The sequence below is a fragment of the Choloepus didactylus genome, chromosome 8 (assembly GCF_015220235.1).
Source record: "Choloepus didactylus isolate mChoDid1 chromosome 8, mChoDid1.pri, whole genome shotgun sequence".
NCBI classification, from domain to species: Eukaryota; Metazoa; Chordata; class Mammalia; order Pilosa; family Megalonychidae; genus Choloepus; species Choloepus didactylus.
Window position 1 is genome coordinate 140,617,238 of NC_051314.1, and position 20,788 is coordinate 140,638,025.

Consider the following 20,788-nt stretch of genomic DNA (forward strand, 5'->3'; position numbering starts at 1 on the left):
CCAATAAACAGAAATATAAGGTGTATTTTCCCGATTAACTGTAAAAGCTAAGCCTATGGAGAATAATGAAGTAGGGGAAGCAGATTTTTCTTATTTTGGGAAAGAACAACTAATTGGTCTTTTGAGGATGCTGCTGTGTGTTTGATTAGGACTTAAATGTGACCAAACCATCTTGGCGCTGCCCGCCTCCTTTACATGTCCTGCTTCACGTGAATTATATTCTCATTTACGAGAATGCTGGTATGCACAGAGTTAAAATACTTCCGAGTCCCCCAATCTCCATCCCCTGCATCCATGACCCAGGGTGGGGCGACGGGTCTTGACCTTGTCACTTTTCCTGAGGACAAGAGGAAAGGAGCAGATGAATCCAACTGTGAATTCAGTGTCCCAGAAAAGAGAGGCAAAAAAATCCTTTTTAGCACACTGACCCAGCCAAGTCTTCCGTTAATCATCCGTGTTGCTCACCGATAGTCGATAGCCAAAAGAAAACGTGAAATCGCTTTTGCTATTACATGTATCAGAAAAAAGGTAAACGAGTTACTTATTTTTCCTTTCGTTTTTTTTTTGAGGTGGTAATTAAGAGAACTAACACCAGCCAGGCTTGGGTGAACGCAAACAAGTCCCCTATAGGTAGCCGAGTGTATTAATATAAAAATATGCCCAGACAACATAACTTGTCAGAGGGGATTATATCTACTTAGTGAATCTGCAGGGGCCCCTTTGCTCGACCATGTAGCATTTGACTAGAGAAATGAGTGGGGAAAAAAATAGAGAGGGAGAGAGCGAGGGAGAGAGAGAGAGAGAGAGAGGGAGAGAGAGGGAGAGTGCATTAGTCAATAGCTACTGTGGCATTGATGTTTGAGCACACTTCTGAACTGGCTTTTGTTGAGACTCTCAGTGTAGAAAGCATGCGCTGTCCCAAATCCGCTGTTACTATGAGAAATGAGGAGCTGCTTTTGAGGTATGTTGTTGTGTCCTTTGTTTTTTAATGTCTGCTTTTCTAGTTTCTGGAGCCGGCTGAGCCCACGATCATGCTCTGAATCAAGTAGCTTCCTTATCCGAGAAGGAAACAAACAAACAAAAAAGAATCTAGACAGAGAGAGGGAAATGCAATCGAGACCAAGAGATGGGGAGAAAGAGCGAGCAAGCAAGAGAAGGCAAAGGGACTGCCGGGTGCAAGTGATCGCGTACTAGTTGCCTTTTGAAAGCGTAGCATGTATTTGCTCGCTGCTATTCGTGAGTGGCCGGTGGATAATTTTAAAGGCTCCGAATCTGGCTCTCGGTTTGTCTTTTCCTTTGCGATGTCTAAGCCTCTTTCATTATTATGCGCCCTGCAAGGAATAATCACCGAAAAGGGAGCTAAGAAGACTCCATATTAGGCTTGTGTTCCAGATATCGCTCTAATCTGGATTTAGCCTACCTAAATAGTCCTTCTGTGTTACCAGGTTTGGATCACTTTATCCTGTTTGCCAAAATGTGTACCTGTTTGGAGACCCCTGATGATGCATGGCGTCCTGGGTCCTTGTGCATTGAAAGCAAATATTTGTTTCCTGCATCTGTGTTGGGCTCTTATCACACACCAAGAATGAGCCACCACTGACCTTTTGGGAAGCAGAGAAAGAATTATGATAGAATTGGCATCCTGCTTTGAAAAATGTAGTCTTTTGTTTATTTGCTAGCAGACATTGTAGCACTGAATACATCTTTGGGGCTGACAATGGGTCCGGTGAACAATGGAGCTGTCAAACTAGCTTAATGCATGTCTGGAGCTTTTTTTTTTTCCCCTCCTTTCTCTTTCTCAACACCCTTTTTATCTCCTATAATCTTGTTTGTATAGACTACACAGAATGAAGAGCTTTTAGAGCTGCCTGTTTGTGGTTTGGTGTTTTCACAATTTTTAATATCTCACCGTTGGTAGAGCTTTTTGCATTTTGCAGCTATCTTGGTTGGATTAAGTTAGAGATTTATTGCTTACCTCTCTGTTAACTACAGAAAGAAAACTTATTGATTGAGAATGCTTGTAATACCGTGATCATTCTGGCAAACAACTTGTTATCAGACATGCCTCTATGGTATTTAATTCTTGGGGATTTTAAATTTGTCTGTTTGGTAGACTTACGGACAGTAGCATGAAAGAGAAGTTAAGTGGAACATTTTGAATGTTTAAGGGAATTATAATTTCTAGTCTCTACCTCCGTTTTTTTTTTTTTTTTTTTTGGCAATCCACGTAGAAAAACAGTTCATAAATTCAAGGACAAATGACAGAACTTTTGCTCTTAGAATTTTGGGCACAAACGATTATTACATAGTCGATGCTAGGACGGTTGTTAAGTTAAAGGTCTCTGTGGAATATATTGATTTTTGATTTATGCTCATGTCCTTATAACATGCGTTTCTATGCAGGGCACCCATATTTCTCACGTTTTCAAAAATCTTTCATTTTATAAGATAAGCATTGGTTTCTAAGGTGGGAACATTGAAATCCCAGAAAGCAAAAATGTAAAAATCTGTTTCAAACTTCTCAAATGTTGAAACCATTGTTATTCCTCCGTTAAATATAGAACTGATCCTAGAATATTAAATGATAATTGATTTAGTTGATTTACTTATTAAGGTTGGTTTTCATGAAACATATCTCTTAACTAGCATTTTGGTGTTTTGCTTAATTAGCTGTTTGTGCAAGAGCAATATACTGAAAATATTAGTAAATTTATAGAAGAAGTTTAAGGACCTAATTTTTAAAAATAGAAGGAATGTCATTTTAAAGGGCAAAATTAAAGAAAAGATTTAGTTACAAATATTTCCTCCTGGATTATATTTTGGTTCAAATTAGTGATAGACCTGGTAAACAAGGATATAGTTATGAAACATTGACTGTTATTTTCTAGTTTGAACATAAATTTAAAATTTTTAAACTTAAGTTGAAATGCTATGAGCTATTCAGAATTATTCAGGCCTAAAGCTAAATAGAATGGCCTAAAGCTAAATAGAATTGCCTTCTCAAATATAGATTTTCTATTGACAGTATTTTTAGAACCATAGGTGGCCCTCAAACATATCTGCAGTAGAATAATATTTTAAAAGTTATCCACTGTGAATAGAGTAGATTTTAAATGCATAGTTACTATGTTCTCTTACTTCCAATGGGATCCAAACTGCTCACTCCATCGGGTACTCCAATAATTGCTTTTAGGAAGAGCTCATAAAAAGTAATTGGGGAAGCTTTATATCTGAAGCTGGCCTTGCGTTACCAGCACACCCAGATTCTGCTTTCATGGGAAATTTTTATTTGAAAACAAAGCTGGCCAATCTTTTTTTTTTTTTTTTTTTGAGTTGGGAGGAGAGAGGAAGATATTCTTGAGTATAAGTAGTCTTCTGTGGTCTGTAGCTGCTTGTCAGTAGCAGGCTTCAAAAAAAGAAATAACTGTGTGAAAACTCCATGATGAATTTTTGGGTAAATGACCTGTTATCTGTTCATTTTATGTCCCTGGGTCCTAGAACAAGGGAGATCCTTTCTCATCTTGTTTGATCCATTACCAGCTTCCAGAATTCAGGCACACCCATTCTCACCCCCCATCCCAGTGTTGTCCATAGAAATTACCAGAAGTTGGCAAACTTGTCCACATCTATTTCCACAAAAGTAACAAGATATGTAATCCATATCCTGCCCGAAGCCTCCATGAGTGATGATTCTCCTTGATAGTGACCCAAAGAAATGTCAAAACAAAATTTTAATTCTAAGCCCGGACCTGCAGAAAAGGAATAGTCACAGATTCAAACTGGGAAAATGGCTTCTTTCAACAGGGAGTTCTGATTGCACCCCGAGCCTCTTTCTGCCAGAAACTGTGGAGTGTTCTCAGAGATGTGTTCAGCGGACCACAGACCTAGGATCCCTGACCTCAATGTATGAATATTTCTTCACTTGTTAAATGAAAACAAAACCAGACAGTCTTTTTTAAAATGCAGTTGCATCGGTTGCGTTTACAGTTGCACAGAATCACTTTGAGGCTTAAAAAACAAAGGACACTTGATTGATGTCCATATCTAGAACTTTATAGCAAGTGCAGATTGCCCTTGCATGCCTAGGAAGTCATTCAAAGAGGGAATCAATACTAATTATTGTAATCAGGGGGGTTAATTAGGTGAAAATGTGGCTGATGGAAAGTTCATTGCTCGTAGCCCTAGAAACACCTAGGCTGAAGAGAAGAAAGGTAAAATGCAGAGGGAAGGATGTTATGTGGGACTGTTCCCTCTAGATTTTAAGGTGCCAGAATTTGCAGATGAAAATCGTACCTTGATTCTGTGTAACCGTGGTAGTGAGGGCATTGGAAATATCCAACTTAGTTTCCTGTATGGAGATTTCTGTAAAAGCCATTCACAGAATGCAGTTTGTTCATCAGCATCTTCTGCTCTCCATAGCATTTATCTGTGCCTCCTCAAACAGGAATGGATACAAACCATTCAGTTGCAGTAATACCTGGATCTTTTTTTATTAGCCTCTATTGAATTTCTTTCTGCATTTTGGTAATTCTTGGAGGATTTTTTTTTTTTGTGGGGTTCCTCCCTTTCATAAGATTATTGATTGTTTCTCTAATTTTAGTTGTTGCATTTGGAAGCTTTTTCTGAGCTAACAGTAACATTTTTTTTTCTTCCTGTAGGAAAGACTAGGCAGTAGTTTGGAGAGGATTAAAATTTGTGAGATTTTACTTTGCTGCCTTTGGAAGGGGGTATCAGGGGAAGGAAAGTGTGTGAGGTTTTGATGCTGTAGGCCATTAAGAACTGAAATGAAGTATCCTAGAGCTAGGCACTCATCTACAGAGCCGACCGATATGGAAACTAGACATCAGTGTCTGTGTGTGTGTGTGTGTGTGTGTGTGTGTGTGTGTGTGTGTGTGTGTGTCAGTGTGTTCCTACCCCTACACCCCTGTCCAACTCAAATGCTGCTGGTTAACACTGATTTGGGAGGAGGTAAACTTTGTTCCCAAACACCCCTTCTGCTTCATGCAGTGTCTTCCGGAATTATTACATAGAGAGATGTTTATCGTCTCCACAGCTTTCTTCTGGCTGTGTGAGCAGATCCAGCACATTCTCTTGTACGTCAGGACTGTCAGAGTTAATGAGAAATGGCAACTGTGGGGAGAGGAGGGTACCAGCCCGCCCAGAATTTGCATGACTAGGGCTTCTGCACCCTCCGCCCACACCAACTTGCCCGGTCCATGACAGGCTACATAGGGGTGTGATAAATTCCCAGAGTTTATGAAGCAGGACTTAGCAGCATGCCCTCAGAGAGAAAGAAACACTAGAATTTCCCTGTCAAATTGTGCAAGCCAACAAACTTTGTTGTCATGGCAAGAAGAGCTTGAGGTTGGAAATTGGATTGCTGGTACACCCACGGGATTCGTGGCTGTTTTTATCCCCTCCCTGAGAAAGGTTGCAACCATCATCAGCCAAAACTCTGTGAGAAACTTATTGACGTCCAGCCGGCTGTGAACTGGCGGGGATGGGTGCAGTCGTGCCTTTGTGTGGACACTGATCAGAGATCCATCTCACCCCTCCTGTAAAACTGTCCAGCTCAGTGATCCAAGGGCTACAAGCTCTGTAATGTTGTATTGGGCTTTTTGCATATTGGGATCTGGGACCACAGCTCCACTCTGGGTTCTAGGAGATGGCTTACCTGCTCAATTGGAGGTTCTCCAGGGATCCGGTCTGGAAATGTGAGCTCACTGAGCTGGCCGGTGACTTGAATTCCTGGTTACAATTCACTGTGAACTTCTCTTTGAAAACTGACTTGGAAATGAAGGAGACCTCATTCCAAGCCTCAGTGACTTCATTGTCTGCCCCCTAGAACCTACACCCTTCATCTCCCTTGGGTTAGCTTCCTGGCTAAAGGCTCCTGGTTGAGGTTCCCGTCTAAACATAGAAGGATCAGCGAAAACCTTAATGCTACAAGAACAATGGGGTTAGGACTGGCTCTCTCCTCTCCTTTCCACGTGTCAGTTCCAGGTTTAAGCAAATGGGGGAGGAGGAGTTGTTAGGATGAAAAGTAAGGACTAAAGCTAAAATTTATTAACAATCTATGTCTGGTGCTGGACTAATAGTTTCTTTTATCTTATATAATTTAATCATCACAAATTTCCAAGAGTTAACAGTAATTGTTACACCCGTTTCAAAGATATAAACACTGAGACCAAGAAAGGAAAGGAACAGCATCCAAAGCACAGCTTGTAAGTGCAAGGGAGCCTTGGCTCAGGACCGAATCGGTCCACAGGCAAACTCCTTCCCTGGTCAACCCAAAAGCATAACCACTAAATACTGGACATTTTGAAACTATATCTTCCTCTGGTGTTACACTCCTGCTGCAGACTGATTTGTGCAGGCCTCCTAGTTTGACCACTGAGGAAGCTGCTCAGTTCAGCAAAGAACCATCACCTGGGGAGGGAGGTCAAGTCACTGGTCACTGTTTATGATTTCAGCTGCCTAGCACTTCCTGAATTACAGCTCTCTCAACCATTCCCACCTCCCAGTGCCAGTTTCAGGAAGAGGATGGTACTGGAGAAATGGAGAACAGTGATAAAGCAGAAAGCATTGAGGGAATAAGAAAGGAAAAACTGCGGCAATTTTTTGCTTCTAAGTTCAACTCTCCTCTATACCCTTGCTTGTTCACCTTATAGTCCGTGAGGTCGTTGAATGGAAGCATTATAGGCTTTGCTTTTCTTAGGAAGAGATGTTGCAAGGAATAATAGGGAACTTGAAAGCATTCTGAAGTTAACATGTGCCTTTTTATGAGTACAAAGTGACAAAATACGCCATGCGACCATAGCCAGTCAAGCATCAACTGCATTCTTGGCACCTAGTAGGCAGCAGAGACTTATCCTCAAGGAGCTCCCAACACTCACGGGATAAAGACATGGTGGTGGCCAGGGGTGTGATGGAGAGAAAGGGGACTTGAATTCGGCCTTGAACGTGCGTGGGCTGGAGATGTCTGAGGAGGAAAGGGGTGTCGGCACAACATCCCAAATTTACCCGAAAATAAAACAAAGTCCTTAGCTTCATCACCTTTCTACTTAAGCCCCCAAAGTCATTCACATCTCCCCATTTCTCCAACCCTGCCATATTCCTATGAACTGGGGCAAAGGTAGCTATTAGCATTAAGAGCGGATTGAATCACTAAGTGATTAGGTCACATAAAGCTTTACACTGGGTAGTGGAGATAAGGCAAGATACATAGTCTTCCACTTTGCTTGGGTAGATAGCTACATCAGCTTCCTGTGAAGATTTTGGGTTGTTCTTTTAAGAAAAAGAACAATTTTCCCCCCAATGGACTCCATGGGAATTTGCATCAAAAGCAAATTTAAATATTAAAAAGTCATTTGGGATTTTCAACACCTCTCTCATAAGCTAAAAATGGCTAGAGATTTGAACCATATTGTAGGGAAAAAATAAATTTCCTGTGCTCAAAACCTTAATGTATCTTCAACCTACATGTCATTTTAATAGCTCGGTTATATAAAGGCTGTAGTAATAATTAGGTTAACACATTGCACTTCTTATCTGAGGATCACAGCAAGCTTTGATTTTCCAGCCATTCATCCCTACTAGGAAATAAAAGGAGACATTTGATTGAGGGTAGCTGATCAATCGGAAATGCCAATGGCCTGCTCCCAATGTCACTGAGTACTCTTGGATAGGATGCCAAGCAGAAGCCAGCAGGTTTGGTTCTTAAGTCTCACCTGCTTTTCACGCTGTTTGGCAGTAGCATGTGCCTTCAAGTCTGAGCTGCATGCACCCCTACCCCAGCTGCCTCCAAAACCCTTTGGTGGGGATCAGTTATCAATATGAGTCATGTAGCTTCATGTGCTTTATTTTACAGAAACCTGAGCCTCTGCTCTTCTGAGCCTCACTTTCCTTCAAGATGTATTTGCTCAGAAAAAGGAGAGGCATTTAGGCATATGGGGCTGTAAGGCCTCTAGAGATTCCCTCTGAAGTCGAGATTTTGATTCTTGCCCAAATCTCCGTCTCAGACAACCCCACTTTAAGGCTTAAAACCCCCATTTCTTCTTCTCTTACCCCACCTGTCACCACTCTCCCTGGGACCGTGTGGTAGGCCTACTTCTGTGTCCTCCCAGCTGTTGCTGCTCAGCTGTTGTATTTTGTCAAGCAATAATTTCTACTTTTTTTTTTTTTAGCAACACGAGGCAGGAAGGTAACTTTTGGCCAGTTGGGAAAAACGCTTTTGTGGGGGTGTTGAAGGGCAGACCATGAGGGAACTGAAAACCTCATTCTGATAAGTGTAAATCTGGCTCCTGCCGCCAGACTGGCACCAAATAAAGTCTGGTGTCATTTGACAAATCTCAGCATCTTCAGGAGGGCACTGGAACATTCCTTCGCAAGTTTCGTTCAGAATGTCTTCTGTGTGCAAATCACCATGCTAGACGGCGGGCCTTTTTCTTCTCCCCTCCTTTTCCCCTTTGTTCTCCTCCCCAATGTTCACATCCTACGTACTCACTTGTGCCACACGGTCCCATAGCCTCCCCCTCGCCCTCCCGGGGGTGTCTGGAAAGGACACTACCAGGAGCCCACTGCAGACACAGCTGTTCCTCTGTCAGAAGCCAGCCTTGGTCAAGGCAAGTGGAACTTGATTTATCTCGAAACCAGTGACGACTCTCTTTGCTTTGGACTCAGCCTTCCTCCTCAGACACACAGCTGTAGAGGAAGCGTCTGAATTTGTCTGGCTCCCAGTTTAGAGGGAAAAGGCGAAAGAGAAAGCTGAGGGAAAAAAAGAGAAGGTGGCAGCGGTTTAATGGAGAAAGGAGAGAAGGGAAAGGGCAAGTTGGAGAGGGAAGGAATGAGATGTTGGGGCTCTGGATATGAAAAGCCCACAGTATTGAGATGCCAAACTCTTGGAACGGAAGCTTCTGTAAGCTCTAGTGGTCCATCTCGTTTCAGTGTGCTAAGGTAAGTACGCAAAGAGCTGTCTTCAGTTTGAGGTCCTCTTCAGAAGATATATTCACAATGATCTGTTTTTGCTTTATTAAAAAGAGACTCAGAAAAACCTGATTGCAAAAAGCCAGTAGAGGCGGTTCTCAAGGGAGAGTACCTATTTAAATTCCCTTAAAAATGTAAAATACGAGTTTAGTTTCATCTATATTGACATGTAATTTTACTTAAACGTTTCAGGTAAAAATGATTATGATAAAGTCACCATTCCAGAAGCTTTAAAAATAGAGACAAAATAAAGTGGTCATTTAAAACTTATGATTGGTGATGTAAATACTTTTAAGTGAGAACTTTATGGAACTAAGAAAAGATATATTTATAATGTATCACTTAAGGATCTGTTTGGCTTTTTTTAAGCACATACAAAAACACCATTATATATTTTTGCAAGTTCCTAATGAAACTGAAATAAGCCCAGAACAAACACAGGGCACAAAGTCAGACAGTCTCTCAGGTACTTAAAATTCATGTGGATTTCAAATTTATTGGCTGGAAATGATGGGAAATCCCCTCTTAGGACTTATATTTCTTGGTCCAAATGGCTCTGAGCACATTGGGCTCTTTTTTTTTTTTAACTGAAACAACTATGTTAATAAAATTTGAATTTGCACGTGTGATAGGGGAAAGATGTTTTGGATTCTTGTTTGTAATGATGAGCCAGAAGTGAGGGAGAAAAAAAAAATCCTTCAATGAAGGGGGCTGTTTTAAATAGACTGAAGAGGACTAGTCCATCTTTGCTCTGGTGTTCAATTGCTGACAGTTGAATGCTTTTAAAGAGATTTCTGTGCTGAAGTTATGTATAGTAATAATAAGAAAATAATAAATTGGAATAATAAAAAATGGAAATTTCTCAAAATATACAGGACTGCCTGTGAGAGAAGAAAAGTAGCTGGTTACACACTTTAATTACTATGCATCAGGCACCAGTCTCAAACTTACAGTTTAAACTTTGTGCAAAAATGTTGAAAGAGCTATAGTCAGCAGAATATATATATATTCTAGTTCAGTCATTGAGTGGGGTGACGGGAAAAGGATTTTTCCAATTCAAGCAGCATATACTCTTTGGACATTTATTAGCACCCTATTTCCATTGAGAGGTTTTTTTTTTTTTGTTTTTGTTTTTTTTTAATGCTAGTGATAATTCACTGCTCAAACAATGGCCATCAGACAAAACTCAATCTGAGATGAGGGATAAGGAGGAAAGCAGGGAGCTGAAACAGCAAGTGCTCTGGCTTGGCTTGGAAGGCCTCAGATAAAATGAGGTCATTCAGAAACTTTCCCTTGAAGTGCTTCCAATTCTTGAATTGCCTTTTGTTTGGGAAATGAATAGCAAGTTGATTAAAAAAAGAGAGAGACAATTAAGGAAGGTAGGGGGATGGGGCCAGGGAAGAGCCTCAGGTTTTTCTACAATGGAACTAAAACTATGACGAGTCCCGTCCCCAGTGATGTCAGACAGGAGGGGGGTGTCACCAGCCAGGGCACGTCCATGGGGGGCTCACGGATGGCCTCACCCCTAGCCCTGTTGCCGATAAGATCCCTGGCTATAAAATAGCTTCACTGAACCCAAGTGCAACAGCGGCCCAGTGGAGCTGTCTGCCAAATAACTGCAATTGCCAAAACATGATACCCGATGGCTTCTTACTGCAGGAAAATGTAAAAAGGGACCCCGCTGAGCTCTTAAAAAAAATTTTTTTTTCTTCTGCCAAAGCAGTAAAATGAGAAATTTAAGCTTCTCATCAGGTCGTATTTGGTTGGGTGTTTTTGTTTTTAAACTCAAGGGCTTCTGAAATTTGTATCTTTAAAAATGGCTATTGTGTATTGCTGCGATCATGGAAACAGAAGAGATATTAGAAACGAAGGAAACTACAGTCGGAAGACTGTTGTGAAAACTCTATGGTGTGTGTGTGTGTGTGTGTGTGCGCGTTGTTTCCTTTTGACACCTACATCAAGTGCCTATGCGATCACTACATTATTTATGGATTTAGCAGCCAAGTCATTTAAACTCAGCTCCACTCATAAGCATCCCTTGGTTCATATCATTTTATCCTGCGTAAAATGAGGGTTCTTTCATATTTGACCTTGGTTTCGCTTCTAACTTTAAATGGCAAAAGCAAATGTGCTTTGAAAACTATGTTACACTGTAGTTGTTAAATAAGGCAATAACCTATGCACTTGTAATTCTTTCTCTATGACCTACTTACATACTACTTCACCCCTCCTTATAGTATGATTAAAAGCTGCTTTGAATCCACTATTGCCTCAAGGGATTTGAGGCTAGAATTTAACAAACTGCTGAGAAGGCTTAAGTCAGCTAAGAGGGCTTCCCTACAGCTTCTTCCAAACTAATTCACATGCAATTAAAGAGAAAATAAATATTTCAGTAGTGTACATGTTAATGAAGCATTTTCTACCTTATATAATGCAGGATATGTGGAGCTTTTTTCCATAGCTGATTTGGAAATATTTTTCTTTTTGATTAATGTGGTTGTGTTTTGCTTCTGTTTTGGGGGCCGGATTTGTTCGTTCATCCTTAAAATCAATTTGTTATGCAGTCATCTCATTATATACATTAGGGATTTATATAAATAATATATGGAAAACCAAGGACTGTCAAGTATCGTCTTCATTTATCCAGCCAATTACTTTATTAAGATTATTGAAAGACCAACTAAAAATCTCATAATTTCAAAGGCAGCCAGCAGTAGCTGTGGTGGGTAAATGTAGTTTAGTATTATTAGGAAAACTCTGAGCATTGTGGATATAAGAATTCATTATATTGCATCTGTTTCTCAATTCCTTATGAATATGGAAAGGCAATATTTTAAAATGAAGGTCAGTCTAACCCTACTTCTAGCCATCTAGGAGTTAGAAGGTCAAAAGCCAGATGTATTGTTCAGCTGAAGAAGGAAACCAAGTCAATTAAGTATGAATGGACTTAATTGAATATTCTAGGCTCGTAACTCCATATTACTCAGGGTATTAAGGCTGGATTTAAAATTGATACGTAAATGTCTGTCTCCCTTCATACCCTCTAAAGATGATCAGTTCTCATTATGACACAAGAAATTGGTGAGAAAAAAATAATGATGATCTTTCGTGGTGTGTGATATTTTTAACTACATGTGACTTAGTTGTTTAACCCTCTAGCTACAATCACTGTATCCTCATTATAATCCTTGAGTGTAAGAAGAAAGCCCAGCTCCCTAGAACAAAGTTCTGATTTTCTTTAGAATATTTAATAACAACATGGAGTAAAAAAGGAGCCTTCATATATGTGTGTATGTGTACTTACACACTCAAATGTATACAATATACATTATGCTCAAGGTTTAAGATATGTCAGTACAAAGTAAAATAATAAGTGAAAATTACCGTAAGAGACAAATTATAAGCTTCTGGTATACAATTGAGGATGTCAATGTAGAATGTGAAATGTACAGCGAAGGAGTTTTACATAGTTCTGACTACTTCCTGGTAAGTTCACTTTACCCCAGATAATCAAAGACCAATACCATAATGAAGGTGCTAAATTACAATGTCACCAGTATAAGCTACTTATTTTTCAAGAATGTTTGTAAGTCACATGGAAAAATCATCTCATCTGCTCCTATATGTTTCTAAGAGTTTTGCCATTTTTCTCAATTCCTATTAGTAAATGTCACAAATCTTAAATGGGTATTTAAGCTTCATGGCCATTATCATGTAGCTCTAACACTGTTCCATAAAGTCACTTTGTTGGTTTTTAATCATATGAAATACGAGGCAATGGCAAATTCGCGATTTATCATTTTAAAGGAAAACGCGATTTATTACTGTATTTATGTCCAGTCTGTTATTGGACTTCTTAGTGTTTTCAAGATAATGCAAAAGCAGATAAAACTGTGCAGAGACTGAGCCCCGTTTCTCCATAAAGCTCTGAGATAAGTCCCTAAAATGTTACTTGGGCCATTCATCTAATATTTACCCTGGCTAAACAGCGAAAGCTATTTCCGTTACTGTTAGTTCCTACACTGGCAGGCCTCTCACACGAGGAACATTTGGACAAACACTCGTGACTGTTCGGTCCCTCGAGGCTTCGGGGTGGGAGTTTGGCTTTTCAATCCGGGAGCGAACCAGGCCTTGGCAGCCGAGCGGCGCTCACCTCCGACAAGGGCGGTGGGGACGCGGCTTCCAGCAGCGGCGCGGGGCACCGGCATCCCGGCCGCGGGCGCGTCCCGGGAGCGTCGCGGCGGGCCGGGCCCGCAGGGGTTAAGCGCCGCCGCCGCCGCCGGCCCCGCCCCGCCCGCCGCACCTGGCGCCCGCACCGCGCGCTCCGAGCCGCGGGGATTGGCGGGCGCGGCGAGAGTGTGACCGGCGCGGCGGGGCGGCCGCGAGCCGAGGCCGCGCGCACCTGGCCCCGCCCGTCTCCCGCCGCGGCGCCCGGACGCGCGCACAGCCCGCCCCGCCGCCGAGCGCGGCCGCGCGCCCAGGCATGACTTCTGCCTTCACGCTGGGTTTCCTCCCGGACAGGATGGTCGAGAGCCGCCTGCTCGCGCCCGACAGGATGTGAGTGGCGCTTCGGCGGCGGCCGTGCGCGGGGGTCCCCTGGGCGCGCCGGCCCTCGTCCTCCGCGCCCGCCCGCGGTACGGGGAGCCTCCGGGGGGGGCGAGAGGACACGCTTGCTAGGGGCGCGCCTCGGAGGCTCGACGGCGGGCGGCGGCTCCGCGCGGAGGGCGCGGGGATCGGGCGGGGGCCGGGCGGGGTCTGACGTTCCCGGTGCGGCCGTCGCGGGGTCGGGATGGAGACCCGGGTGACCCGGGGTTGGGTGTCCCGGGGAGGCGTGCGCGCGTGCGAGTGTGCACGCTGGTGTCATTTCAACTGCGAGGCTGATAGAGCCGTGGCGGCCGGGTTAGAGACGCCTTCTTGCCAAATCACCCGCTAATCTGACTTTCAGTTTGCAAAGATTCCTCTCCTCCGGGGAGGGGGCAGGGAGGCGAGAGAAGAGGGAAAGAGGATAATTATAAAGTATTAAAATAGCCAGGTGTACCAGCCTGCAGAAATTAGAGGTAATTTTTTTTTTACGTAATCACGAAGGTTTGTCTGATATATAGCCTGTAATTTAATAATTAATGTGATTCTGGTTATTTTACATCGAGTCAAACTAGGATAGAGAGTTTCTTGGAAGAAGTAGAGAGCTGGGATTCTTGAGCAAAGGAAAGTGTTTGATGTCTAATTTTTATCTGGCTCGTTAGTCTTGATAGGAAAGTTTCTTTTAAAAGCTCGGGCACTGTCAAGTGAATAGGATCGACTGGTATTTCAGGCATGTTATGAAAAGAAAACAAACCTAAAGATATAGAAAAGGAAGGATTGCTCAAAGTGGGCCGGGAAGGAGGCTCTGCTTTTTTATACGTGGAATATATAAAATTCTTATCCACAAGAAATTTCCCCCTGTATCCAGGGGAAAAGGACTGCTGTCCTAGGGAAGAGTTTCGTTGTCTACACACTGTAAGACTTAACATCCATATCCTTTGTGGCATCTTGCTATACCCTGAAATGTTCAGGCCATTCGGAGCTTTATGATCCATTTCCTTGGCAACTAACTTTCCCCTATGGTGCTAGATTCTTTTCCTAGTATGTTAAGTGTTATGAATCGAGAGATTCTTGAGAATCTGGATAGTGGCCAATTATTTGAGCTGCTAGAATTAAGGGGGGGGGGAATAAGTGGGGGAGGGAGCTAATAGAATCTGTTAAATGTGAATTGTCCTTTCATTCACTGTTAAGAAAGTTAACCTGCTTGTACCCGTGATCAACTCAGATGATCATACAGCGTAAATTAAAATACTGAATTGTCTTTCAGCAGTTTTTCCCTGACAAATAAACCTTGATGAATAACATTCCCATGAAATTTGCTTTAAAAGATCTTTGTCCTGTTTTGCCTTGAAATATATATCTATGTAGATTTGTAATACATGCTTGTACATGAGCTCCTTTATATTCTGCAAGTGTCGGACTGAACCAAAGAATTGGCCGGTCACAAGTTTGAATTCATGGTCATGTGCTCCTTAGGTAACTGGACTGTATCTAGTTAATGAATGCTCTATGAATTTAAAGTGCTAATGGTCTTTAAACGATGCTGTCTTTTGTCAGTTAAATGATGAATTATGAAAATTTAATTTGTTCTTTTCATTTGGTGAATAAATGTGGCGTGTTCAAATTGTTTGCAGAATAGAGCCTTTGTATCTTAGCCATGGAGTCTTCTATACAAATCCTAATACAACTTCTAACCAACTTCCCTTCAAAGTTATTTCCAAATGGTTTCCTTTGGAATCAAACCCAAATTGTTTCAGTGTTTGTAAACCATTGCTTAATTGAACCAAAGGGGGGGAGGGAGGAAGGGAGAGAGACAGAGAGAGAGAGAGGAATAGAGGACTTGTAAATGATAGTTTTATCATTTGGTTCTAAGATAACTATTGTGTGTCTGAACCCTGAGAATACTGTAGCATGTTTTCCAAAACAGTTTGTAATTAATTGACATTAGAGACTCTATTTGGGGGATAGAAGTGCGCAGGAGGGGATCTGACAAGTTGCAAAGGCTTGAAGGCCACCTAGAAGTAAATTTTGTTGCCATTTTCATAGGCTTGAGAAGATAGCTGCATGAATTTGTTTTCCAGACTGGTTGTTGGTATGGTATGTTGCCTTTCAGACTAAACTGCAGTCTGCTGGATATTGGCCTATTCCTAAAAGGAGCTTAAATGAAGCATAGGGGCTTTTCTGGTGTTGATTTTCTAAAGCAGTAGAACATATTTTCAATGGCGTTTTCCCATAAGAATATATTAGATAAGTTTGCAAGATGTAATAAGTTTGAGACCTCAAGGCAGATGAACAAATAGCTTTTGAGATGAATTATTATGCTTGATGGTCTCACAGGCCATCGTTTAAAGAGCCAGCTCATTTAAAGCTCTGTGGTGGTATAGAATTTCTGTAACACATGCTTCAAAGTTTGGGGATTTTAAATGTTTGGTATCAAAACTCTAAATGGAAATACACATTTTAAACAATGTTAACTGTTAAAGTTCTGTTGCCTCTCTGTTACTGTAGAATATGAATATTGTTTACAACAGACCATAATGAAAATAAAATAGGAACTGATTTAATTTTGTTTTTTTTCTTTAAATTGGGCAGATGGATTTGGATTGCGTGTGGGGGATGAGTGTCTTCTCCGTTGTTTCACCTTTTTCATGATCATATATAGAGTTAAGGTTTTAAAACGTTTCTGAGTTTTCAATACAAAAAACAACCCTAAGGCATAATGTCTTAGAAATGGGAAATTGCAGGTGGAAAAAATTTGTAAATGCAGTTTAAAAAGTATTGCTCATATATGTGACATGAAAGTAGACACTCAGAAGCAGCTACCAATAAATGAAATTTGAATCTTATTTTTTTTTATGTTTAGTAAATAACCTTCTCAGAAATGAGAAACATGTTCCTGAGTGTGGATTCATCAAGTTGGTGAATCAGTCTTTTTGTTAATTCCTCCCGAGTTAGTATAACTGGAAGCATTTCTATCAATATACAGTTAAACTGAAGTGTGGTCCTAAGGACATTGCAAAAGACAAAAGGGGCTTTCAAGACTATCTGATCAGACCTCTTTGTTTGATACATTAAGAAACTACTAACTAGCAGGGCGATGCGACTTGTCCAAGGGGGCAGGATAATGGTTGTTTGCTCCCTCCTGTCATCAGTTGAATGTGTGCTGTGTGCCAGGACACTTTTTTACACTGTCTCAAATCATCACAACAGATCTGCAGCAAGGGTATCATCCTGCTTTTACAGATGATTCTTAAAGAGGTTATGAGCTTTCCAGTGGCACTGAGGGATCACCGGCAGAGCTGCCTCACGTGTGCATGGCATGTGCGTGTACATTCACGTGTTGATGGGGACGCAAGAGAGAACTGTGAATTAAAGTATATGACACAGAATTATGCCACAGGAGAATGATTGAGCATTATAGGAAACAAGTATATGTCATCTGCTATAGAGGATCTGGATGACCCAGAGTGCTCATTTTATACTCTCTCATTTGCTTGAAAAATCATATTATATTCCATGTTAATTAACAAATGAAAATACATTTTAACCAAATATATATATATATGTATTGTTTACAATATATGTATTGTTTACAAGGTAACAGCAAGATCAAAGGGCAAAAGCAGTGGAGTCCATTTATTTTCCCCGTACAGCAATTTAAAGTCTATTTGGAAAACGCAATTACAAATAATAAAATGCAAAGACGACTCAGATTCATCACCTGATTCTATGATGGGCATGAAAGGAAATTAAAATGAGAAGACTCTAAAAGAGGGGCTAGGCATATGATTCTTTAACGATTTAAAAAAATATATTTTCAGGTCCAATTCCCAGTTAATAGTACATAGTTTAGTATCAGCTATTTCCAGAGACCCAAAATTCATCCCACGTTGGCATTTTAAATCCTAACGATACCTTTGATCTGGGCAGAGGTATTATTTAAATTGCTAAGTCTTGCTATTTAATTGTAATTTGTTGGACTGAGATTGCTCTGGTATCTGTTGATGATATGCAGTGAGTTGGGGGTGGGGAGCAAGAGCTGGGAAAGACAAGATAAAACGGAGATAGGATTTTCAGATAGGAGCCTAGTGGTTAAGACTTCCTGATCTCTTAAAATGTTTTCCCCTTCAGAGGGTTTTCTCTCCCTAACAGCCATAATAGTGGTGTATTTGGCCTCTGATGAAAGACTACACAATCTCCTTCCCTTTTTTTTTTTTTTTTAAACACATAAACCCCAGAACTTTTCATTTGTCTTTACCCCCTCCTTGTGGTCTTACTGCTGACAAGTTAAACACTCATTTAGTTTTCATAAAAAAGACATGCAAAACATTCTGATACGATGGACTACAGTGGAACCAGCACAGACTGTGACCCAGCTACTGTGCAACAATGCAGGGGATCCTTCCTCGTTGAGGCTTATATTTAGACTCAGGAGACCATATGTAACAGGAGCCTGATGTCATTGTAGAGAATTTAAAAAATCCCTCACAACTGCTAAACAATACTGTAGGCATCCCTTGTCTTATTTGCATTTAAATGCAAAACATTGTATTTTCAGTGGGTTTCAAAGGGCTAAGTTAGTAAGTCATGGATGTGTTTGACCTCCTATGCAGAGCTTCACCCAAACTGAGAAGGTCTTTATTTCCAACTTAGAGGTTGTTTGATCTGGGTAGAGGGTTTTGTTTTTGTTTTGTTTTGTTTTCTGTTTGTTTGTTTGTTTGAGGATTAGGCGGTCACAAAGAGAGAGCTATTTCTCAGGTGTAATATTTGTTTTACAAAACTACAGAAGGACGGGTTTGGAAACTACTAATGTTTTCCAATTCATTAGCACCTCCAAGTCCTCAGGTTGGCCATCCTGTTTGTTTTCCCCCTCAAGGAGATTTGGAGCGATATAATGAAGACAGCATCAGTGGTGTGCTACTTGTGTAGTAGTGCAGAAAATGTATTTTTATTTTTCCTTAAGAAAAAGCTCTTACTGCACCTTAAGAGAAATGGAGCTGCGCATTCCTGGAAAAACCTACATAGGAAACAAAAACTAATTAGAGCAGTAAATGTGATGCTCTCAGGTAATTGTAAAATAATTATTCCCCTTTAGCATCATCACTGTTTAATTGTGCCATGCAATATCCTCATGCTCCAAATCTAAATGTGGAGGCATGGAAACCTCATTCTCCTCCTGGGAGTTTCTTTTTCATTTACCACAAGCTTTAGACCTCTCCTAAAGACTCCTAAAAGGAAGGGAGAAACGTCTTAGGGGATTTTTGAATGGTCCACTTTCCCCATTTTTTCTAAATCACGGCAGAATGGGATTACTCCAAATGTTCACACTGAAATACAATTCCAGTTATATGATGTAAATGACTTGTGAGCATATTTGAGATTTACACTTTCACAGTGCTACACCTGGGGTTTTATGAACGTTCTCTTTTATGAACTGCAGATTGTATATTATGTTCAGATACCGAGAGTGATGTTTTAAAATCAGCTGATAATTTCACATGTAATGCTAATAAATATGTAATCATACAGCTTTCAGAATGATATATGAGTACAAATTCAGTTTTGGGTTAAATTTTAATTACTCTGTTTGAATGAATGCCTCAGAGCCACCTCACAAGCAAATTATTAGATTCATGTTTTTCTCTTCAAGATTTATGTAAATTAAGTTTTGGCTGAATTTAGACTGAACTATCATTTTTAGCTTGTTATTCTGGAATTCTCTGCCAGACCCATCTGACCTTTTATATGAGGCCAGATTTTAAATAAAGAAATCTATTCTGAAGAGGTCTTGTCTAGATAATCTGTACTTCCTTGAGGTCAGCAGTGGCTAGTCCAGAGAGATGACCTATTTATCAGGATCCCTAGAAATAGTGCTTTAAAAATGGGATATGTGTAGTGTTTTGGTTTTAAGACTCAACAGTTAAAGAAGTCAAACAGCTCTGTGTCAACCATGAGACGGTTCATGGCCCTCTGTGTCATAACTATAGAACTCAAGCTCACTCACCCCAACACCCCAACAGCTACTTTGTCTGACATGTATAGGCTCAAACAGAACCAAAGATTTTCTCCTTCTACAGATGATGGTGGTGACTCACCACTCAGAAAGAATGCAGTTAATTTAAAATGATTTATTTTACGTTTTGACACAACTTCTGGACAGCTTAAAAATTTTTTTTGAGTACTGTGATTAAATTAGTTCTTCTACTTACATCCTAAGTCTAAAATTCTATGATTTTTATCCTGAAAGGCTTTCTTTTCATGCTTTTTTATAAAAAAAGAAAATTCATAGCTTGACTTAGGATCATTAAGTTTTAAGATGCTATTTTATATTCTTTCCCATGAATTTTATCATCATTTCTCATGGTCTCCCCTTGTAGCAGGGTAGTCGCACCTCATTTATCTGATATAAATAAAATCAGTTGTTCCTTTAGGCTAAAAGAGCAACATACTATTTTGTTATTCAACTGGCTGTGGTCAGAAAGCATAAAATAGTAGTGTGATACACACACACACGGTATATATATATATATATATATATAAATATAATATCTAGATGCACACACATGTATATAAAATATATAATATATACACACATGTATTTAATATGTAATCATACAGTTTTCGGAATGATATATGAGTACAAATTCAGTTTTTGGTTAAATTTTAATTACTCTGTATAATTAAATCTCCATATTATTTATATATGTGTCTGTGTATATATATATATATATATATATATATATATATATAAAACATAGATCTAACATTATGGATGTGTATATACATATAAAAATGGAAAACCATCTTATTGAGCATACTTCTTCACATTCTTAAAATGCCTGACATTTAATGGTCTTGGTTATAAAAGATATGGAATGGTTGTACAATATGACATGGATTCACAGATTACACAGAAATACAGCAAATTGGCGATAGTCTGAGAAAGGTCTCAGGAGTATGATTTTTTGTTGTTTCTCTTTTTTTTTTTTCTCAAGACTATGGGGTAACTTCTTTAAAGGCAAAAGATAATCCTGTCAAGTCTTATTGGGTGAAAAGCTGAGACCCTCTCCCATTTTAATGGCCTTTTCTAACTTTGTTGCAAAGTGTTGGGGCCTGGCCACCCCTTTTACTTCTCAGTTGCAATTGAGATGTTTCTTGCTATTGAAAGAAGTCTGGGAAATTGTGACTGTGTCTGACTAGAGTCCAGTATATGAACTGAGTG

General features: G+C 40.3%; 1 protein-coding gene across 7 annotated transcripts in view; it reads left to right on the forward strand.

Moving 5' to 3' along the window:
• The window catches only part of CELF2 (CUGBP Elav-like family member 2), a 637,682-nt gene that overhangs the window by 291,659 nt on the left and 325,235 nt on the right, over nt 1–20,788 (forward strand). For 4 of the 7 annotated variants that reach the window (XM_037848330.1, XM_037848332.1, XM_037848331.1 and 1 more), the window contains exon 1: nt 943–961. The exons of 2 other annotated variants lie outside the window; for them this stretch is intronic. Coding sequence is in view for 1 of the 5 variants with exons in the window: in XM_037848335.1 (XP_037704263.1) it covers nt 13,469–13,542 (74 nt within the window). In the remaining 4 variants the exon portion in view is untranslated. Of the gene's footprint in view, nt 1–942; nt 962–13,385; nt 13,543–20,788 lie in introns of those variants that run through there. One more of the 7 variants, XM_037848335.1, reaches the window with a different exon arrangement.